At 46.1% G+C, this 14640-nt stretch overlaps 1 protein-coding gene across 1 annotated transcript in view; it reads left to right on the top strand.

The window, feature by feature from the left end:
- The first annotated feature begins 684 nt into the window (after positions 1 to 684).
- Positions 685 to 14640, top strand: part of LOC146862120 (protein NipSnap homolog 3A-like) — a 183102-nt gene continuing 169146 nt past the window's right edge. Inside the window, exon 1 of the mRNA XM_085641311.1 lies at positions 685 to 983. Within this exon, the coding sequence (XP_085497437.1) occupies positions 939 to 983 (45 nt within the window). The 5' untranslated portion in view covers positions 685 to 938. The remainder of the gene's footprint in view (positions 984 to 14640) is intronic.

Genomic DNA, 14640 nt, shown 5'->3' with positions numbered 1-14640 from the left:
GCGGAGCTTAAAAACGCGAAAGAAGTGAAAAAACATGCCCCCGAATCGGAAAAAGACAGGGCTTGTTTGGAGAGACAAAGCTCTTCTCCAATGGCTGGCCAGCATTTAAGAGGCCAGCCAATGGAGAAGAGGGGTGGGTTCAAGCCCCACTTCTGAAATCATTAAATCTCCCGAGCGAGACTTCGCAAGCGCAGCCTTCGCTAGCCGAGACCTAAAAAGAGCTTTTTGCAAGTAAATGCAAACGTTAACAAGCACAGCCAATGTATTTTAAATAGTACATGTACATAAAACAAACTGCCTCGTTCAGATAAAGCAAAAAGGCAGATGCAGCCGTCCACACAGATAAACACCAAAATACACACAGGTAATTGGGTGCACAATCGACTAACATATTGGAGTTATGCACATACAACCCGCAGCGACATAAGTCTCACACAGACAGACCTGTCAGGTGCACGCTTTGGAAAGTCGCAAGTTTCTGTTCAAATGCATTTTGTGCACATGCATTTAAAGTTGTTGGGAAAAAAAGACACTAGATCCGAACGAAGTCAACGTTTATTTAGCTAATACTCAGAACTAACAATGTATCAGCATGAAAACTAAATATTTGCTACAGTTCCATTTATTTCTCGCTCTGCCATTCGTTGACTCTGAAATGCCCAGAAAACCGCAAGTATAACCAATCCATTCGTCGATTACTAAATTGTTATAGAACAAAGCGCAAGTAACACGGGAGGAATTGGAGTTTGTAATGAAAGCAATTGCGCTATTTTAAGAAAAACAAACAAGCAAGGGTGGGCGGAAATAAAAGGACAGGGTGCAGCTACAACACAGACGCGCACGCGCTCGTCCAGACGCATGAGAAAAGGGCTGCAGCACCAACTGGGAGCCAAACCGGGTGCTGCTGTTGGACTCGACTCTCAAAAGCTGATCGCGCCATGCTGGCCCTGCGGAGTGCGCTGAGAAGAGCCGCGAAAGCACAGGTAAAACTGCCTTCCAATCAACCGAGATACCGGACGCTGAGCACGACCTTCTAACACCAAATTTGTCTCATGACAGGACGGGATGCGCCGTTTTAAGCACGCGTTTTGCATGTGACCATGTATAGTATTTAAATAACTTTTGCGCATTGTTCCCATGACCTCTGAGGACCACAAAAGAGGGCGCCTTGTGTAAATTACTTCTTGACGTGAGCACGTCGCAACGTGCCAGTCGAACCAAAAAATCATAGAAACAGAAATGGGACCAATGTACAGTGGTAGGCAATGGCGCCCACCTAGGAGAAAAAGATTGTCAGGTCGAGCTCTGTAGACGACTGTCTTATTACAATATTTATATAGCTCGTATTGTTCATAATAGCTGCTAAGTTTTCAAATTGCCTCAGTGTGACATTTCCCTGGGTTCAGTGCACTTATGTGGGAAATTCTATAGCCCGGCCCCAATGTTTGACACCTGGAGTGCGCCAGATATTGCGTGTAATACAATTTTAAAATAAGACTCTGAAGAACCTCATAGCACCATAAATACAGAAGCAACTTGTCAAGTGCAGCCCTGCCAAGTACCACGCATCAGTGGTTAGACATAGCTGCTAACTTTTCAATCTGCCCATGTGTGACATTTCTATGTCCTCGGTGTGCTTATGTGTGATACTTTATATAGTGAAAAATCAATTGACTTTGGCCTTTTGTGAAAGCACATCTTCCACTTAACCACATAGCTTGTGTGCGACATGAGAAGATACAGCTTTTTTTTGCAGCCACGTTACTCTGCATTCTGGGACATGTAGTTTTGATTCCCCGTTAAAGATGGGCTTCCCAGCCTTTGGGTGTAAGTGATATTAGCTAACAGGACAGATTTGCCAGTGAGCATGTATATGATGTTATAGTTTTATGATTTGGCAATTAGATTGTGCCTTTAGTAATGAAAGATCTATGCGTTCCCTAGTTTAGAAAAAATGCAGATATCTCCTCTAACATGTATATGGAACAGTGCAAACTGTGTAGCATATTGAACGCTGTTGATAACAAGTATTTGCAATGCAATAGGTCTCAAATTTACGTGAGTTTGAGCTATTGGCATTGTAAATGAAAATGTTTTTTATATATGTTTTGGTTTTTAAAACCTAAATAAAAGGCATTGTCATTTACAATGCCAATAGCTTAAACTCTCGCAAATGCAAGACCTACTGCATTCCAAATGCCTGCTTGTGAAAGCTCCCCATGCCGCGCTTTCACTTTAACAGCCTCGCCCCTTTCTTTAGACGACCTGCATCTGAGAAAGCCATTGAAGGGAAAGAAGGGCATGGGACGCTTTTACAAAAAAAAAATTGTTTGCCAAGTTGACAAACAATTAATAAAAAATAATAATTAGAAAGGACAGTAACAGGAGCCAATTGAAAAGATGGGTGGAGCTACAAGTCTATACCTGGATACAGCATGCCTCACAGAGCAGCGCATCCGATGCCCAGTCTCAACCTAAAAATGGAATTGCACCCTATTCACAGTGGTGATAAAACAATGATTATACACATTAGTTGAAAAAGGTGGGAGATGCATCTTTTTTGTATGGTACAACTTCCTCAGGCTAGAATATTGACAAGTACAACAGGACAGAAATCCCAAAAGAAAACAACTACTTTGGATGAAAGCATTATACTTTAAGCATTCTTGTATAGAAAAAAATATATGTGATTATATTCTTCCACACTTCGAGTTATGCTCCAGTTTCAAAACTTCTAAGTGGAGAGTCTGTCTGATTTCCTCTAATGACATAACAAGGAGAGACTCATGTGAAACACAGAGATACACCTATAGGCTGGTGCGCGTTCACTACAAGCTACATCACCGCGCCTCGTCTAGATATTAGTACAAAAACGGGGCCCAAAGACTTTTTTGTATGAAACTTTATTGCCACGTTACTCCAGGATTTGTTGTATAAAAAAGGGATATCTTAAGCCAGTGCAAACTGTATTTGCAATTGTGCTTTTTTCATAATTAGTTTCTACATTTTCTGTGTTTTGTGTTGTTTTCGTCCACCCACTAAAAAGAATAAGGTAAACGTAAGCACAAAATCCAAACGAGTGCAATTTCTGACATGCTCTTAAAAGAAACGATTGCATGAGTACTCGCACACATTTTGTATTGCCTTGGCCAAAATGTGTGGTCTGTGGAGTGAACGATGGCCACATAGATAATAGTCCCGGCCTCCCTACTCTTTTAGCCTCAATAATGTAAATCTCTCCCCGGCTGCCTACACCCACCCTACCTCATGTTGCTTTCACGTTATTCCCCACACTGTCCCTCGTGTTGCTTCTACATTACCCCCCCCCACTCACCGCCACCATCACCTTTCTCCACCCCCTATCGCTTCAGGAACACTGTATTGCTGTTGAAAACAAATTTTGTAAATATTAAAAGGAATTGTTGGTCTAAAGTAAACTTTTGCCTCCAATGCATTGCATTATTTAATCATTTAATGTAAACTCCAACTAAATTGTCATTTTTGTTGCATGTATATTTTAACTTTATTTCCTGTATGGGAGATAGTCTGTACTGCGCTTCTGTGATACCCCAGCCGCAATCCCGGTTTTCATAGTTCTGGCCAGCTTGTTTCTCTGTCCATATCTACCTATCCCTACTGCTCATGGCTTCCGGGCGTGCGCCGCAGTAAAAAGTGAATGAAACGCTTCACATGTACCTAGCATCTTACAATAAAAATAAGTGCAACATAAAATGGAGAAAAACACATACAGATATCTAAAAGATAACCTCCTTTGTTCCACACCACGAGGTGAAAATGTGGCAAACACTTGGATATTCATATTCGTTTCATATAGAACTGTTGCTCCTTGTCTAACTTAAATACGGATGCTTAGCAACATCTGTCTGAGGCGATAATGATCCGAAGGGAAGGCATGGTACGTCTTATTTTTTTATTTAAAAAATCATTGATATTGATGGGGACTTGTCTCATAATATGGTGCTGGGGAGGTTGTTTCTAGAACCCTGCAGTAGGGGAATAATATAGTGAGCTTGTGTGACCATGCCTGTTTGGCATCCCTGATATTAAGTTGTGTTGTGGTTTAAACCCCAAAATATCATGAAAATAAAGAGTGGAGGCTACACACTACACAGTGCCAGGCCACACTTAATGAGAACCGTGCAGATAGCACACTAGTTTATTGTGTATTGTTTATACAATGGCTAAATCTAGGTAAAGGGTGGGTTTTTAGTTAGTATTTTTCACACAACCCGTGAGCAGCAGCTGTTACCAGGCAGAACAACTACATATCAAACCTTGCGATCCTCAGATGTGATACCACCTTTCTACTTCACTGTCCATTTCATAGAAGTTGTAGAATGCTTGGATGGCCACCAATGCCTTAGCTATGCTAGTTTAGGTTTTAACTACATCCAGAAAACAATGCCTTTGCTAAAAAGTAATAATGACAACTGGACAAACGAACAATGGGGAAGATGAAAGATCTGGCTTTAGAGTGCTAATGTGCGCACACAGCATGCACAACTGATATTTGTGTATGTTTGCAAATTAAAGCCAAACCTATTTGTAAAAAAACATACGGACGGTTTCCGTTTGCTGTTCCTGGGTGCAGGACTCCCCTGGACAACGTTCTACAAAAGTATGAAATCAGCAAAAAAATGTGCGAGACATGATGCTATGCAGAGATTCACAGGATTTTGGCATTAAATCCAGATCCTGTATCTCCACAGAACTTGGCAATTTCTTCTGGCGTGATGGAGTAGAACATATTTCTTTCTGACTCGTTGGACCTATCCAGGGATGGCAGCTCGGGGAATGTACTGGGCACAGTAGCCATATCTTTTATAATGGATGCAAAACCTAATTTAGAGCTTACTAGCTGAATATGTGTACCTGTGCGGATGACGACCATCCTCCACTAATCCAATAGTGACATTGCCATTGCATATGGATATCATGTGGCAAAATTTCTCTGTGAAAACATACTACTCAAAACTACATGCATACACTCCACACTGTGTCACATAATCCCACTCAACATAATTTCACTCAACACCACACTTTTCTGTGCCACACTATTCAACTCCACACAAATACATTCCATACCACATAATTCAACACCAAACCACATCATTTCACTCCACCACACAATTCCACTACACACCTCATATATCCAATTCACAACACATAATTCCACTCCACATCACACAGTTCCACAACTGTCCATTCCAGTCCAACACACATAATTCCTCTACACACCACATACACCCACTCCAAACCTTAACACACAGGTAAGAGACATTTACATTTATAACGCCAATAGCTCTAGCTCTCTTTCTTATTTTTTTCTCAAACACCCAAACACACAGATCTGGACCATAGGTCCTATCTATTTGACTTTTTTCTTCACCAAGAAGGCAAAGCCCTCCACAAAGTTCCATGCCACTCAATTCACCGCCACACATTTCCAACCCACACCACATAATTCAACACCAAGCCACATATTACAACTCAACAACACAATTACACAACACACCACATACATCCAATACACACCACACAATTCCACATCATGCCACAAAATTCAACAGCACACCACATAGTGAAACTCCACTGCATACCACGCCACAACACAAAATACCATTCCACATAATTCCACTCCATAACACACAATTCCACTCAACATAATTCCAGTAAACCCAAAACCACATAATTACTATCCGCATAATACCATAGCACACCATGCCACATAATTCCACACCATGCAATTCCACACCACAGTTACACAACTAACTAATCCAATCCAATCCACATAATTCCACTACACATCACTTACATACTCTCCATAACACATAGGAAAAAGACATTGCCATTTACAATGTCAATAGCTCTAACTCAAACAAATACAAGACTGATTGCATATCCAGTGCATGTTTAGGTCTGACGGCAAGACCTTTTGTTTAAAAAATATATATCATACAATATGCTTATTTAGAGGGACTCTCTACCAACTTTCTTCATCCATTGGGCTGTTGGTGTAATTCACATTTTGCTTCCGTCCACTACAGCATACAGTAAGGGGAAGGGGACCATATCTGCCAGGTTTTCGCTGCGCTTATGTGTGACATTTACAGGTTTTCAGTGTATTTATGAGTGACGTTTCACTGCCTTAAGTGTGCACTTTGAAAAACACTTTATAGCGAGGTCAAGAAAGCAGTTGTTTACATTAAAAAGGTAATATATGTAAGGGGCCATTTTTTGTAATGTGTGATGAACATGAATCTCATCAAATCAGATGCCAGATCAGCGGGTTTATCCCCAGACTTTTTTGCTTTTTGGCCTCCTGTTTTTGACCCTGCTTTCTTTGGTTTTAGGACTCTGGGCACTTTACCACTGCTATTCAATGCTAAAGTGCATATGCTCTCCATGTAAATTGTGTTTATGGATTGTCGTTTTCATGATTGGCTTATTTGATTTACTACTAAGTCCCTAGTACAGTGCACTGTGTGTGTCCAGGACTTGTACATCAAATGCTGCTAGTGGGTCTGCAGCACTGAATGTGCCACCCACACAAGCATTCTTTCAAAGGTTCTTGGACCTGTCACTACAGTATCTGCGTACAGCTTTTACTGTCATGTCGACCTGGCAAGTGCACCCACTTGCCAGTCCCTAACCTTCCCTTTTATTATATGTCAGTCACCCCTAAGGTAGGCCCAATATACCCCCATGGGCGGCGTGCAGTGTATGTGAAAGGTAGGACATATACTGGTTTTTGTGACATGTCCTGATAGTAAAATACAGTGTATTTCGTATTTCACTGTTAAAAGGCTATCTTTACCATAGTATAGATTGGGAGCTACTGTGTAACATCTTACAAGTTTAACTTCCTACTGGGACAAGAGAGGGAAGTGGAGTTTAGTATGCCTGCACCAAGGCTTTAAAAATGCATCTTTTAGTAAAGATGATTTTTATATTGTGTGTTTGAAAACACCACTTTTAGAAAGTGGATTTTTTTTGCTTAGCCATCCTATGCGCCTCTGCTGGTTTGTGTATTGACTGTTTGGTTTTGGAGTGACAGGGGCTGCGGATGTGCATTCAATGCAGACAGCCCCTGGGGAGGTTGAGGTGACTCAGAGATGGGCTGACTCAGAGCTGGGCATTAGAGTAGTGGGAGGAGATTTCCCTTGCACCTGAATAGGCCCTGTCTCCCTTGTACAATGTTGCCTCCACCTCCTGCCAGGAAGCGGGGCCAGAGAGGACAGAACTGGTTTGGACTGAGCTGAGAGACTTTTGCCACAAAAACAATGACAAATGTGGTATAAAAAGGGGAGCCCAGACCCCAGAACTTTAGATTGTATTGTATTGTGCTTTTTGCATCCTAAGTATCTCCAAGGGTTTGATGGAGAGCTTGCCTCCTGTTGGAAGTCTCAGGGAAATCGAAGACTTAAACATCTTCTGGGTACTGGCTTCTGGAACTGGATGTTTCAGCTTCCACAGAGGACAAAAAGGTAACCCGTAGCCGCCAACAACGACGTTGCCGGCTCCATGACCTGAAGGCACCACAGAGGGCACCACCGCCTTCGCACTGCAACCCTGGTCTCACCGATGACGCTGTCCGCCGCCGCCAATGAGCTGCTGCTTGCACTTTGACCTGTGGGCACCACACTCCGCATCGCCTTGCTTCACACCACCACCCTGGTATCCCCGCCGCCGCTGCAACACTGACGCCGCTGCTGTACGTGACCTGCGGACACCACTCGTGGAAAGCACGGAGCACCATCCCACTTTGCACTGCAGCCCTGGTCTCACCGCCGCCAACGCTTCACGATGCCGCTGCATGCACCGTGGTTTGTGGCCACAGCTCGTAGGTTACTCAATGCACCGTCCTGTCCCACCTCGGAGCCTTGGCCACTGACGCCAGTGCCATCGACTCCAGATCGTCAACCGATGTCGCTGCTTGCACCTCGACCTGTGGGCTCCGCACACTGCATTGCTCGCAGCCTTGGGTCTACCGACGACAGTGCTTCAGCAATGACGACACCACAGCCTGCTCTGTGACCGTTCAGCACCGCAATGAGCACCGCCCGCTGCGCACTGCAGCCCTGCTGTCACAGACACCCCTGGACAACCGTCACTGAGCCGCAGCCTGCACCGCGATCTGAGGGCACCGCATGTCGCACCGCTTCACTTCACACACACTCCTGACGCCTGCCGATGATAACGCTCCTGACATCAAACTTACGGAGTTTGACCTGCAACGCGTGTGACTTCAAGGGTACAACAACTCTTTCATCAACATCTGGAATCGACTCTAGCCGATGCTGCTCCTTCGGATCTCACCACAAGGTCCAACGCCCTGCATCTCCAGAGGTACTGGTTTATGGGTTTCCCTGTCACCGTAGCTGACCCGCGATGCCGCGACAGGCTGGAACTGTTGGATTTGTTTGTTGACGACGCCGTGATAGCCCCGGACGGAGCTATCGACTTCAAGGACTGTATATAAAGCCTATTCTTGTAATATTTGTTTTCTTTTTAACTGAATGTTGGATGTTTACCGTTTTGTCTTATTTTACCCTGGTAAATATTGGATATTTTTCTAAAACTGGTGTGGTGTCCTCTTGTAGTGTTTTCACTGTATCACTGTTTGTTGTGTGCAAATGCTTTACACACTGCCTCTGAGATAAGCCTGACTGCTCTTGCCAAGCTACCAAGGGAGTGAGGAGCGGTTATTTAGACGTGTAATTCCCTTATCCTGACTAGAGTGGTCGATTCTGCCTGGCTGAGTTGCATACCCTAGCAAGCAGAAAACCCATTTCTAACACTAACTATCCCTATCCTTACTGGGTGTAGAGCTCTTGGCGCCTATGCTACACAAATGTTTTTTCCACTGTAAATCTGGGCCTGGAGCTGATGAAGGATTTAATAAACAACAACGATGATTAGTGATGCTATTTCAACAATAAATACACATAGCTGCAGTTAGTGACAGACTGCAGAAACAGACCTCAACATTTTTTTTTTCCTGCAACATAAGCACTTTATCTGGCAGTTTAATAATCCCAGTTCCCTGTATCTAGGCCTCAGTGCTTTGATTTCAGCTCTTACTTGTGGGGGTTCACACATCCCTCCCCTAAAATTATTCCATTTCTCCCAGCTCCAAATCAATTTGGTGGGGCACCCCCTGGCTTCATATATGGTCTTTTCTGTAATCATACACCAGTTCATATCCTTACTCCAGCTAAACGCGGAGGGGCACTCGCTTTCCACTTGCGCACTATATTTCGCTTAGCTACCATTAGTCCCAGAGTCACCCATATTTGCTCCTTGGAACTCAAGTAGGTTGGACCCCAGACATTTAACACACATAGCTTGATATTGCAGTCAATCTCTTGTTCCAATACCTCCTCAATGCGGCCCACAACCGCCGACCAGTAACGTTGGATAGTCATACATTCCCATAGCATGTGAATGAAGGTGCCCTCTTGCCCACAGTTCCTTGGGCAATCTCCCTTGATCCCATTCGTCCCAGAAACGGGCCGGGTAGGACGGACCTGTGCAGTACCTTCAATTGCACCAATCGAAGTCTGGAGGAAATGGCCACTTCTCTAGGAGAGGCCACCGCCGCGGTCCATTCTTCGTCATCAAGCCCTGTCACATGGTAGTCCAAGTTTTCCCGAAGCCGAAGCAACGGGTTCGCCTTGTTATTAGTTAATTTTTTATAAATAAGTGATATGGCTTTTTCCTGCAGATCTCCATCTAAGACCCTATCCCCAAGCGGGGAGGATGCAGGAACCGGTTCCCCCCTGGGCAGAACGGCTAACAAAGCGTGTCTAATTTGCATGTATCAAAAATACTCAGTGTCCGTCAATTCGTGCTCCACTTGTAGCTGGGCAAAGGGAACCATATCTCCTGCCTTCCACAAGTCTCCCACCCTTGAGATACCTATCCGGTCCCACCGTTCAAAGCCCTTTGTGTGAATCAACTTGCCCAGTTGTACGGTGTACCACAGTGGTTTGGCCTGTGTAAGCTTGTCCTCCCATCCCAGGCTCTTCGTGGCCGCCCTGCAGACCTGCACTGCATGCTCGGTGGGCCCCGTCAGTTTTGGTTTTACAGAGCGTGAATATAGTGCCCCTTCGAAACTACCCCTCAGTAGAAGCCACCTGTCCATCTGGAATGCGGGGTCTCCCTGCGGTTTATATGTGCACTGGTTGATAGCTGTAAGGTGGGACGCCCAATAATATTTTTTGTTGTCAGGCAGGCCGATACCCTCATCAAACCACCCAAGTGTGAGTTTGTGAGTGGTGACCCGAGGTGGCTTGCCCTCCCAGAGTAGGCCGGGAACCGTACTGTTGATTTCCCTAAAGTATGCTGACTCAACCTGGTGCGGAGCATTTTGCAAAGCTTACAAGAACCTAGGGAGGGACATCATTTTGAATAGGGCTGCGTGCCCCAGAAGGAACAGAGGGAGCGATTGCCAATGCTGGATGTCGCTCTTGAACCGTTGCAGGGGAGGCAGCAGATTGCGCAACGAGAAATGGGCCGGGTCCATAGACACCCAAATAGTTAAAGCTATTTGTCGCTTCCATAATCTGGAATCCCCAGAGAAGCGAGGGCGCCGTTCCATGAAGGACATAGAGCACTGACTTGACCCAATTTATTTTGTAGCCGGCGAATCTGCCAAACACTAAGAATATGTGCAAGATTCTGTTTAGGAAGACCACTGGTGACACTTAAGTAGAGCAAAATATCGTCAGCGTATAACGAAATGCGATCCTCCCATCCCTGTGTCCACTTGAGGCCTCTGATAACGAGATCTCTCCGAACCCACATCGCCAGTAGCTCAAGGGTCAGATGGAAGAGCAGCGGGGACAGTGGCCAGCCCTGCCTGGTGCCTCTGCTGACTGTGAAAGTGCAAGATTTTCTGTTATTGACAACTGCTTGGGCCAGCGGCTGCTGGTAGAGGAGCCTAACTCAACCAATATATCCCTCGCCCAGTCCAAGTCTGCTGAGTACTGCAAACAGATAGGGCCACTCAATAGTATCGAATGCCATGGCAGCATCAAGAGAGACCACCACCGTGTCTCCGCTAATCTACATGGCCCGGCTTAATACACCATGAAGTCTGAGCAGGTTAGAGGAGGTATTTCTGGTCGGGATGAATCCCGGCTGGTCCTGGTGGACCAATTTGGTAATGACCCTAAGTAAACGAGAGGCCAGGACTTTCGCCAATACCTTGGCCTCCCCGTTGAGCAGGGAAATCGGCCTATAAGAGGAGCATCTATCTTTCGGCTTGCCATACTCGTGGATAACCACGATCGTAGCCAGCCTATGGTATGCGGGAAGCAATGCCGCCACCTTACTCTCATGAAACATTTTAGTGAGATAGGGATCAGTCTTGCTCGATGTGAGTTTAAACAATTCAGTGGGTAAACCATTGGGGCCTGTTGCCTTACCTCCGCTTAAGTCATGGATGGCTTTTCCTACCTCCGTGCTGGTTATCTCCTGATCTAGCTTGGAGCGTTCCTCATCGGTGAGTACCGGGAGTGAGATATCTATCAGGAAGGAGGCTGCCTCTTCCTCTGTGTGCAGAGATTGAGACATATAAACCCCTTGATAGTATTCCCCAAAGGCATCCACAATTTCCTGCGGAGCAGTGAGTCGGTTCCCTGATTCCGTCTCTATCTCCGCAACAACGCGGTTAGCTTGGTCCCTCCAGTCCAGTAATTTGCTGGCCTTGTCGCTGACATTGTAAATTTTGCTAAGAGTGGCTCTGTGTTGTGTCTTGGCTGCTTCAGTGGCTAAATTAGTATACTCCTTAATTATAATACGCAGAGCCTGCTGCACCTCATCCGAGTCGTATGCCCGAACCTGCCCCTCCAACTGTAATATCTCACCTTCGAAGCGGATCATGGCCACTCGTTTCTCCTTTCTTGACCCCGCAATCTGAGCCAATGCTACACCTAGGATCACTACCTTGTAGGCCTCCCACAGTGTTACAGCCGATACTACCGACCCCCTCATTTTCTTGGAAGTAGAATTCCGATTCATGCATGATTTTGTCCCTAATCTGGGGGACCTTAAGGTACCATGGATTAATCGGAGAGCTTCTGCCCACTGTGGGCTCCCCCACCTCCAGTCGTCACAGGGTGGGAGAATGGTCTGATATACCCCTGGCCAAGTGGTGTACTTCTTTAATACTATCTACCTGGTGTTCCGGAGTTAGTATACAGTCGATCCTGGACATACTACGGTGTGCGCCAGAATAACAATTGCATTGCTGTTCCACTGGATGAAGCTTTTGCCAAGCATCTACTAGGCCCAATGCTCCCAAGAAACTATGAATCTGCCGTCGGGAGGGAGGCAGGACCTTCTGGGGCCAACGTCTAGGGAATCCGAGACAATGGTGTTAAAGTCGCCTCCAATCAACAATCTGCCCTCTGGCAACTCCAAGAGGAGACTTCTGAGGTCTTTAAATACTTAGGCGTGGAGACCTGGCGATACATAGACAGAGGTCAAATTGAGAGTACGCCCCTCCCATGTCCCTGAAGTCCCTACAAATCTGCCCAGGCTGTCTGTCCGAATTTGGTCAATTGTCATGGGGAAGGACTTCCGCATCATTATTCCCACTCCTCTAGATCCGAGCCCAAATGAGGAATGTGCCACCAGCTTAATCCCCTACCTCGACATTGCTTTACAGGCATTTCCGAGTAGGTGCGTTTCCTGCAAAACTATCACGTCCGGGTAATGTCGCTTGTAAATTGGAGTACTACTCTTCTCCTATGATTTTGTCTCACAATCCGTTCACATTCCAAGACAGCAATTTGAGCCTTTGCTTAACTGCAGTCTCCATCCTTTCCCTGGGTGAATATCTTCGGTCGCGAGGGGAGCCCCCCTCCAATGCCACTGGTATGAGCTGTGCCCGCTATACCACCCGCCACAATATGCATCAGGCAGGGCTTAATTTGTGCCGGAGCTTGCCGGTGCTTAGCACCGGCACTTTCTTATCAGGGCCGGGTCTACATTCTACACACCCATCTGCTACACGTGGGGGTCACACTCCACTTCTCCAGTCCCGAGCGAGAGTCCGTGTCCCGGACTAGTAGTGGTGTTGCGGCCGGGCCTTGCGGCTGTTAGATAGAGCCGGTTGAGCCAGTTACTTAGATTCCTGAAATCAAATCACACTTAAATGTTTATTGATTGCGTCCGCTGCCCGGGCCCTTAGTTTGGTGTTGCAGGTGGTGGGCAGGACGGAGCCGTGGGACACACTAATTCATCATTGGGTGCTGGAATCTTGATTTTGGTTGTTGGGCAGATTTCTTTCCAATTGCCACGCCCCAGCATACCCTCATTCGCTCACCCCACTCCACCGCGAGTCAGTCATCCATTCAACAGACAGTTACTAGCAGGCAGCAGCACCTCCAGGGGCCCGCCTAACGGAACCATGAACCAGTCACAGTGCAGTTTCAGTTTGTGTCCGGCGGCCAAGCTACCAAGTACAGGTAAATAAATTATGCACGGACAGTATAACTTAAGTAGTAGCCAGTGGTCATGTTCGACGATGCCAATAAAAGATTCATGAAATGAAATCACTGGATTTAATGTATTGATGGCGGCTGCTGCCCTGAGTTCTGTGTTGTGGGCGTGGGCGGGCCGGCGCCATGGGACACACACTAATTCATTTATTTGTGCTGGATTCTGAATCAGGATTTTGGTTCTGCAGGGGGTGGCCACAGGGGCAGCAGGCAGCGTGCGCAGATTTTTTTTCAAATTGTCACGCCCCAGCATACCCACATGTGCGCACCCCACTCCACCGCGAGTCAGTCTTCCGTTCAACAGACAGTTACAAGCAGGCAGCAGCACCTCCAGGGACCCGCCTAATGGAACCAGTCAGTCAGTGGCAGTGCAGTTCAAGAGTACAGGTAAAATAAATTAATTAAGTATGGACACTGACAGTATAACTAAGTAGTAGTCATGATCGATGATGCCAATAATATGCCATGACATCATCACCATGCTAAACCAAAGCTTTTTTTTGGGAGTGGCGCGACCGAGGGTCTGGGTGGTCTGGTCATCGGAAGTCATGGATGCATTTATGTTAAAGGCGTGGCGTCCGCGGCCCTTTTGTGTTGTTGCCGGCCTGGATTTGGTTCTATGAATCTGTGGGGGATGGGGCTGTGCGTGGTAGCGTGGGCAGATTTTTTGAGATTGCACGCGCATTTGCTGCATGATGATTGCCACGCCCTAGCATACACCCGCACCCCACCACCGAGTCATCGTGCTTCAGCGGCCGTGATTAAATTAAACAGGGCTGGAGTGGCGTGGTTTCAAAAGAACTGGCAACAAGAAACCGGAGCTTTTTGATTTTATTGCACATTTCTGAAAACTAGACCCATTCAGTGCACAGAGGCTTGTAGAGGAGTCTATCTCGATATAGATCCCCAACTTGGGGCAAATATTTCGAAAGGATGCATGACTTATTCAGGGTCCCCTGCTCAGAGGCAGCACACCGAACTAGGAGGACGATATATTTATATATATATATATATCTTATGTAATTCTCTCTTCTTTTGTCACAATCATCCGTCGCGCACTCTCTTCCTCCTCCCCATCTTCTCATCCCCTCTTTCTCTCAATGGTTTG

Source organism: Triturus cristatus, chromosome 2_2 (assembly GCF_964204655.1).
Source record: "Triturus cristatus chromosome 2_2, aTriCri1.1, whole genome shotgun sequence".
NCBI lineage: Eukaryota > Metazoa > Chordata > Amphibia > Caudata > Salamandridae > Triturus > Triturus cristatus.
This window is presented reverse-complemented; position numbering and strand designations above follow the sequence as displayed.